At 40.9% G+C, this 9,375-nt stretch overlaps 1 protein-coding gene across 3 annotated transcripts in view; it reads right to left on the bottom strand.

The window, feature by feature from the left end:
- Window positions 1–3,175: 3,175 nt before the first annotated feature.
- CRMP1 (collapsin response mediator protein 1) overlaps window positions 3,176–9,375 on the bottom strand; it is a 70,630-nt gene continuing 64,430 nt past the window's right edge. The window contains exons 12-15 of one of the 3 annotated variants that reach the window (XM_019553367.1): window positions 7,737–7,916; window positions 5,473–5,638; window positions 4,435–4,529; window positions 4,096–4,188 (exon numbers count right to left, since the gene is read on the bottom strand). In XM_019553367.1, coding sequence (XP_019408912.1) covers window positions 4,468–4,529; window positions 5,473–5,638; window positions 7,737–7,916 — 408 coding nt within the window. In that variant the 3' untranslated portion in view covers window positions 4,096–4,188; window positions 4,435–4,467. Of the gene's footprint in view, window positions 4,189–4,434; window positions 4,530–5,472; window positions 5,639–7,736; window positions 7,917–9,375 lie in introns of all 3 variants that reach the window. The other 2 variants (XM_019553368.1, XM_019553366.1) reach the window with 2 other exon arrangements.

The raw sequence follows: 9,375 nt of genomic DNA, 5'->3' as shown, positions 1-9,375 counted from the left end.
GTATGGGCTGGATGAATGGACTGAAAAGTGGATAGAAAATTGGCTGGAGCATCAGGCTCAGAGGGTAATAATCAATGGCTCAATGTATAGTTGGCAGCCAGAACCAAGTCGAGTTCCCCAGGGGGTCAGTCCTGGGGCCAGTTTTGTTCAATGTCTTTATCAATGACCTGGTGAATGGCACAGAGCACACCTTCAGCAAGTTGCATGACACCAAGCTGGAGGGAGTAGTAGATGCACTAGAGGGTAGGGCTAGGATTCAGAGAGACTTAGACAAATTGGAGGATTGGACCAAAAGAATCTCATGAGGTTCAACAAGGACAAGTGCTAAATCCTGCACTTAGGACAGAGCAATCCCACGTACTGGCACAGGCTGGGAGCTGACTGGTTGAGTAGCAGCTCTGCAGAAAAGGACCTGGGGGTTACAGTGGACAATAAGCTCAATATGAGCCAGAAGTGTGCCCTTGTTGCAAAGAAGACTAATAGCATCCTGGGCTGCATTGGTAGGTGTGTTGCCAGCAGGTCAAGTGAAGTCATTATTCCCCTCTATTTAGTAGGGATGTGTGAAACGGCCATATTTGATTCAGATTCAGCCCAAATTGGGGACAGTGATTCGATTAATTGATTTTGATCACTGCCCCCGATTCAATTCAGCCAAATTCGAATCTGACGATTCAATGCTGATTTGGAGAATCAGTGATTCCACCATAGACACAGCTTTAAATGTTTTTTCTACATACCTCGAGGTACCTGGTGCGGCTTGTGAATGCTGTGATAGTGGGTTGGATGGAGTGTCTCACAGGAGTGTTTCTGGTCCACTTCTGGGTCTGCTACCAAGAGCACTGGGGACCCCCCCCGTGCTCCTGTAGGACGCTCCATAACCCCCAGTATCACAGCATTCACGAGACCCTGCAACCTTGGGGTGTGTAGAAAAAAACATTTAAAACTGTGTTTATGTCTGAATCGTTGGATCTTTCTGAACCTCTCCAGATCAATTCAGAGAGATTATAGGGTCTCCTGATTCAATTCGGATTTGGAGATTTGGCCACCGAATGCGGCCGAATCTCCGCTGAATCAAATCAGCAACTGAAACTTTGCACAGTCCTACTACTTAGCCCTGGTGAGGCCACATCTGGACTACTGTGTCCAGTTCTGGGCTCCTACTACAGAAAGGGTATGGACAAATTGGACAAAGTCCAGTGGAGGGCAGCCAAAATGGTGAGGGGGCTGGGGGACATGACTTGTGAGGAGAGGCTGAGAGAACTGGGCTTAGCCTAGAGAAGAGAAGAGGGAGGCAGGATTTAATAGCAGCCTTCAACTACCTGAAAAGGTTCAAAAGAGGATGGGGCTAGACTGTGCAGAAGACAGAACAAGGAGCAACAGTTTCAAGCTGCAGCAAGGAAAGTTGTGCTTAGTTATTAGGAAGAATTTTCTCACTAGGAGGGTAATAAAACACTGTAACAGGTTACCCAGAGAGGTGGTGGAAGCTCCATCCTTGGAGGTTTTCAAGACCTGGCTAAAGAAAGCCTTGCCTGGGATGATCTAGTTGGGGCAGGTCCTGCTTTGAGCAGAGGGTTGGACTAGATGTCCTCCTGAGGTCCCTTCCAACCCTCATTTTCTGTGATTCTATGTAGATTTGTTTTCTCAGGCAGAGATGGAAAATGAACCTCAGTTGCTCTTGTCCAGGGTGAGTGCTCCAACTGTGAGATAACTGGATAAAAGGGGAACTTCTTCTTTTCTGTGAATCTAACCCTTCATTTCTTTTGCTTTTTTTTAAACAAACAGATCAAACTGCTGTCCAACAGGGCAGTGTTGTAGAAATAAAAGACAGGTTTCTAGGTATCTTGCTCCTCCCCCAATGAAACTTTCAGTGATAACTCATGGCCTTCAGAACAGAGCGGAATGGGATTTTCAAAAGTCTCTATGTGCCTACCCTCATCTGATGCCTCCCCACAGCACTACGTGCATTTTGCCAATGTAAGTTGATGTTGTATGGACACAATGCACTGGCACAAGAAGTTAACATTATTTTCTTGGTGCCCTGTGCTGGAAAAACTTTTGCTGATCCAACTTTGTCATGAAGACAAGGGCTAGGAAGCACAAGTCCCATTTAAAGACAAATGGATATTTTAGTCACCTGACTTATCATTGAGCATCACTTCCCCTTATTTTTTTTATCTTGGCCTTCCCATAGGAACAGCAACACAAAACAAAAACAGAAAGAAGATAGGAGTCAGGAAAATGAAAAGGCTTCTTTTTCATACAATAGAAAAGAAGAAAGAGGGAATTTTCCTTACTCAGCTAAGGAGGAAAGAGTGCCATCCATTTTTACAGCAAATTGCACACAAGTGCTTGTTTGCTTTCTGTCCAAGCACTGAAAGTATGGAGTATTGATAAAAATATAGATAGATACATACGAATGGGCAAGTGAAAAATGGCCTAGATCAAAATGGAGCACTGTATATATCACACATTGGTTTTCTCTGGTGGTTGCTGTCCTATGTCAAAGATGAGGATAGAGGATATATCTATATCTCAATTTTATGCAAATTAGACACAAACATGAAAAATAATGTAGATGTCAGTTAACCAAAGCCTGAGCAGCAGTAATCTAACTGATTATTTTAGTTTGACCATAAATTCTGTTCATCCAAGCTAAGCTGTAATATGCAAATACCAGTATGCAAATGTGTACAGATTTCATAGATTTCATAGACATTAGGGCTAGAAAGGACCTCAGAAGATCATCGAGTCCAGCCCCCCGCCCAAAGGGCAGGAAGTCAGCTGGGGTCATAGGATCCCAGCAAGATAAGCATCCAATTTGCTCTCAAAGGTGTTCAATGTAGGTGCTTGAACCACCTCTGATGGCAGACTGTTCCAGACCTTGGGGGCTCGGACAGTAAAGAAATTCTTCCTTATGTCCAGCCTGAAACGGTTTTGCAGTAGTTTAACCGTTCAACCTCGTCATCCCTTGGGGCGCTCTGGTGAACAAGTGTTCCCCCAGATACTGGTGGTCACCCCTGATAAACTTATAGGTGGCCATCAGATAAAAGAAGATAAAATAATCTTTGTGCTTTGAGGAAGTTGTGGATTTCTAGTGATGTTTCCTAAGTCAGCATCTAACTAACAGTAGAATTCCTACTGGTGAACAAGGACACTGGAAAGTAGAGGAAGATGCTTAACAATCATTTCATTTCCTTTATTTCACAAGCTTTGAATTCAGAAAGAGAACAACAACTAGTAGACCTGATACAGTATAATAAGTAAAAATGCATGTGATTACAAAGGAAAAACTTTGTACAAAAAACTTTAAAAATCTGACAGCAACTTGGATTATTTGTAAGTACCAAAAAACTCATGCAAAAGGAGAGCACTACTGCCCAGCTGAAGAAATCCCTGAATGGAATGGCAACGTTGTGTATAAATTATGGCTCTGTCTAAAATGAAGAGTACAGAGACAGACTTGGAATGTAATTGGTGGAAAACAAAAGCTGCTACAGAGACCATTTCATCATTAGACACAGTGAAGTTGTTTCTTTTCATCTGAGAGAAGTGCTTCTTGGGTTTATAATAAATTAAAGATAAACAGAAGCTGCCTATACTATTCTACTGCATACTTTAAAAATGGCCATATTCTTCCTCCTTAAGTATTTTAGTGAGATTTATCAAATATGGACACTAGTCTTGGCATTGTGTCTAGTCAATTATTGGCAACGTGTTCTGTTCTAAAGGGACTCACTCACAGATCTCAACTTGCATAAATAACTTAGTAACATGCATTAACTACAGCTAGTACAGCTAATAGGCGCAAAGGAACCATCATTTAGTTACAAGACAAAGCTAAAACCTGTAGTCACTAAAGGGGCAATGGAAGCACCATGCTTTAAGGTGACTATGGCATGAAAGCACAACTGTGAGGCAAGTAGTTCCAAACAAACACACCACACTATTATCACCTCTTCCTATACAAAAAAGAAAGACAATTCATTTTTTCCATTAGTACCAAATAAAATTGTGGGCTTGATAACACAGACATTAAATGGAATGGACATTTTTCCCCATGATCCTTCATTCTTGCATTTCTGTCCATCATCTTCATTCAACCAAGACTGGTAATATTAGAACGACCACCAGGGGGTGCCACAATGCGGTGTCCAGTACGACGCGGGTTGTTGTCATCTATTTGAGCTCCTGAAAGAAAGTAAAGCAGGAGATTTCATAAAACGTAAGAAAGCACTGAGGAGGGGAAAAAAATATCTAATCAGTGCATTTTCATCTGACTGGCTCCATAAATTACATATAACCTTTGCCCCTGTGACTGCTGCCAATTCATCTCTAGAATCTGGTTTTCATAAGCATAATAATTTCTAACCAAGCAGATAAACAGTTAGGCCCAGATTTTCACAAGTACTTTCCTGACTAATGTCTCAGACCTACAAAGGGATTTGCCTGAATCGTGTTCCACCAACTTTAAGGGTGCTGCATCCAGGAAAGAAGATCTTGTGAATAGATTCCCTCTGTGGGATCTGGGCCTGAAAGAAAGGGTTTCAATTATAGGTAATAATTTGTTTGTAAAGACTGCAATGTAATTTTTTTCCATGAAAACATGTTGCATTAGTGAGGGGTTGGATTTTCACCCCTCTGCCTCTGCCATAAGATGACAAATCCCACTGAGTTTGCATTGAGATGCTTTTAAAAACTGACCAACACAATATCAGTATTAAGGAACACATTTTGAAAGTGCACCAACAGATGTGCTCTTGTATGTTTGTACATGCTCAGCTTAGTCTCACAAGTACCTTGAAGTGTGTGTGTGCAGCATGGGCCATGGCCCTCTTCCCTGGATCTCTCAAGTGCTTTTTAGCAACCCTTGCAGAGCCAGGATAATGACAGCCCTCATCCCCCAGGGCGACCTGTGGCAGGTTCAAGTACTTTTGGTGTCTTTGGGCAATATGCCTTGTCGTTGTGTGACAGGTTTGATTCTATACTTTTGGGAATTAGTTAGACAAGGTTTTGTATGGGATGGTTTGAATAAGAATGATTTTGTCTCTCAGGTCCCTCCCAGCCCTAATTTTCTATGATTCTATCAGCAACTGTCAGAAATTCATAAAAAGATAGATTATTTTCCTAGTGTTTTCTCCCAAAGGTTTCACTGGATTCCTAAAGGGATGGTTTGCAAGGATGGGAACTCTGCTGTTGCCTTTCACTGCAAATGCCCTTTCACCGCAGTTATGTGAAGAGCTAAGAGCCACGGCATACCACTTGGTACTGCTGACGTCTGTGTGCTGTAGTTTCCTCATATCAGCATTTAACCTCTGAGAAGAGTAATTGTCTCAAACAACCCCAAAAGATGCTTTTTCCAATATACATCCATGAATGGTGATTTGAATATGAATAAGGAAAATAACACGGTGTTTTATGATCAGGATTACTACTCAAGGCTTTTCAGATATTCAGTCAGTGGTATAATTTTACCTGATAAACTGAAATTTGACTGGTGAAGATTTCTGATTGGCGGAGGCTGGTTTTTGGCAGGGGAGGATTTTGCTGAAGGTGCAGGAGTTGCATATTTTGGCGTAGCTGGAATTTCATACACTGGCCCATCATACATTCCTCTGGAGACCCCTTGCAATCCTCCCACCTAAAACAAGACAACAGAAACATGTACTGACATTGCCACCTGACAATGTCCTCACCTACACATACAGAGCACAGTGAGGGTGACTCCAGTTCATACAATCCCGAGCAAAAATGTACACCAGAGTTTTTGTCTAAAGATATAGAGCCATTTTAGGCCAAAATGAGTACATTAGAACACCTTCTATATCAGTCAGTAATCCAAGATATTGTTAATATTGTTCATACCAAACTAATATACTACTTAAGGAGTCACACAATGGGACAGCTGGAGTCAATGCAGGAGGTCGAATTTGCGCTCCCCACAGACATGAACTGACTCAAGGAGGCCTAGTATGCCAACCACCTAGCAATATGCATTGGTGCCACCCTGGCAGGATCACCAAAACACAAATCACACTGAACTGGAAGAATACTGAACAACCTGAAACATGAGTACAGTATAATGAATATCCTTAAATCATATATCTATCTGTTCTAATACATACAGAAGACTTGACAATGGCAGACATTTGGTGTTTGCAAGACACCAGCCTTTCATGTACCACTCATAATTTTTTGTTGATACCTTTCTTCTTCTATCTAATGCATTTTCTTTATCCTCCTTTTCTGTGTCTTACCACCACAAGCTTAGTGACAATTAAAAAACCATTAACATGATTCTGAAACTTTTTAACTTGTAACTTCAAAAAAATTAAATCTTATGATAGGACTGTAAAGACTTTGGGAGAGCTCCTTTTATAACTTGTCTATAAAGCACCTACTACATGGAGCTCTGATTTCAAATTGAGGCCTCTAGGCACTATCAGTGTACTACAAATATGTATGTTATGCACTATGCAGGGACACACTAGGTGCATCTACATGAGATGCTAAATGCACTGTAGACTAAAACCATGTTAGTGCACTAATGCACAGTAGAATTAGTCTAATGCACATTAGCATCACAAAAAAAGTGTGCACCGCACAGTAGTTCCAATTACATTGCATTGAGTTAGTACCTGCTATTAATGAGCCATAACTTAATGAGCCAAACTCACTAACTTAATGAACCGTAATTCAGCACATCAATGAATGTATAGATGCACCCACAATGTCAAAATAGTGCTTTTTGGCTGGAAAAATGTAAGTAGTAATTATGCTATAAAAGTTGACCATACAGAATTGAAGATTCATCAAAAAAATTCAGAGTACAAGGAATTAAAAAGCTTGTTTAAGAATGATCAACCCCACCCCCCAACATATCATAGTAAAAGGAAAGTAAGATGTATGATAGCTGGTTACTTACAGAAGTTTACTCTCATACTAGTCAGTGTGAGGGACAAGTGAATCAGGGCCAAGATGTCATGCAGCCTGAGCCACTAGTAATACCAAATATGGAACACAACAAGTAATCTAATGTACCAGGCATCTACAAATGTATAATACTTCTATGCTACCATTATTTGCTGGTATCTCTCATATCTCTTTGTTATGCCTGGTATTTGTATAGGACAGCTTAGTGAATTTGATCATCAATATGTTTTAAAATAAATTTAAAATCAATAAATTGTAAATCAGTGAAAAGAGAGGGAGATACAGAAATACTGTATGTCTCTTATTTCTACTAGGCTGCCAGAAGAGAGAGCTATAAGAGCAGCAAAAACAGTGTCTTTGTCTTACCAGAACCTCTTAGCCTGAATAACCAGCAGAAATCCAACATCTCCTCCCAAAATCTAGGCCGTGCTTTGAAGAGCTTCTACGGATTTGCTCAACCTTAATTTCTGGTGTAAACCTCTCAGCTTCACAATCTAAAGTGGGTTAGTATTGTAATTTATACAGCTCCCTCAGTGAGCTAGACCTGTGAGAAGCAGGTATGAAGACACAAGCCTTAACTGCCAGCTGGAATAAATAAGCTTAGCTCTGCCAGAGTCAATGGAGCTGCACTGATTTTAACCAGCTGGCTCATAGGCTTTGGTGCTGCTTGTACCTCCTGTGTCCCCTGTGGATTCATTTCACTGGGGACAATAACAATGCAAAATATGTGCTCAAGTGGTTCCAGAGAGGCTGCAGATAGCTCAGCAGTTTCTTATCATATGAAATATTAAACTGTTTGAACATACCTTGTTCCTGATTTTGACACGCTGGTAAAGGTATTCAGGGAAAGATTTGCGAGGAATGAAGCGGCCCATTCCCTTATTTACATGCAGATTTCCATCTTCAAACACAATCTTCCCTTGGCTTATGACCACTAGTGGGGCACCATGGCATTCCATTCCTTCAAAGATGTTGTATTCAACAGCCTGAGCAGCAAACAGCATAAAATGTAAACTCCAGACAACCTCCTCTTGTTTTTTCATTTTGGTAAAATACAATGTATATATTTGGCTACATTTTTATCCAGTTTCCATGAGGTCTCCACAAAATCTCAAATGCATTTGTTTGATTGCAGGCAAAAATTAAATTCATTTAATATATTACTTTGTCAGATGCTATGTCACTTACACAAGCTTATGGTTCTCTTAATTAGTTAGACTATAAGGTGCCGTGGTACTCTGCCTTCTGCCTGACTACAGACTAACATGGCTAACTACCTCTCTTGGTACATTATGTTTGGTGTTAGCATTACTAGAGGTTGGATGAAAATGTAGTCCTTAAACAACAGTTTCAAATGAGATCTATTCCCTAGGGATGGAAACCAAGAGAGTGCATTGGGATAGATGCAGCCTGCTCATGAACCAGGACACTTTAACAATAAGCATGAAAATTAAGAATGTGAATGAAGATACTCATGCGTCTCAGTGGTTTGCTGAAGGATTCCAACCCTTCTCTCACACATCATAATGTACAGAATCCACTGTCCTCCAGTAATAGTGCTTGGACAGCAATTTGCAAAATGTCATTGACTGTGATTGTCCAACTTGAAACAAGGAGAACCATTTTAAGGGATGATACTCCACATTTCTTGAGTATCAGTCCCCTTCAAGGTAACTAAGACTAGGCGAGCAAAAATGAACACGTCTAAACTCATTAAGCATTTTGAACCACCAGGCTGTTTTAAAAGTAAATACTTTAATTGCACTTCCAACCATCTATTTTACCTCTTCATTATAGAATATAAATATTTATGGAAGTGTGATCCTCTATGGATCCACTACATAATAGGCAAAGTATGTGGGATCATGTACAATTAGTACTCTGTACACATTGGCGCATGAAGTAAAGTAACTCCAAAGTTTTGGAATTAAACAGGAAATCTCAGTATGTACAGTTATAAATTAAGATAGAATTCAGACGATAGACACATTGAATTAGATGTATCAGATCAGGACCTTGTTCAATCTAGTTAGGCATATGGTAATAACTGATACTTCAAAGATAAGCAAAAAGAGTATATTAGGTGATTGTCAATCCTCTGGATCATGGTGTAAGCATAAGAGGTCTAATCAGGTGCCTAATGTAGCTGACAAGCCCAATTCAAGAGTGAAACAGCTACAAGTCCTGCAGCTCCATACCTGTCTGAGTTGAAGTCCAAATTTACAGCATTCTTTCTTACTTTGCTTCCATCCTCTGGATCAGGGGTGGGAAATTATTTCGGCTGGAGGGCTGCTTTACGAGATTTGGTGAGCTGTCGACGGCCACATGGGTAGTCTGCCCCTTGACCACTGCCCTGCCCCTGGTTGCCGTATTGGGACCAGAAGCCCCACCCCTTAACTCCTGACTTCTGCTACAGGAAGTCCCTCTCTGTGGCCCCCAGAAATA

This window comes from Crocodylus porosus, unplaced genomic scaffold (genome assembly GCF_001723895.1).
Source record: "Crocodylus porosus isolate Cpor-Errol unplaced genomic scaffold, CroPor_comp1, whole genome shotgun sequence".
Lineage (NCBI taxonomy): Eukaryota > Metazoa > Chordata > Crocodylia > Crocodylidae > Crocodylus > Crocodylus porosus.
The sequence above is the reverse complement of the archived record's forward strand: the minus strand, read 5'-3'. Positions and strand labels throughout refer to the sequence as shown.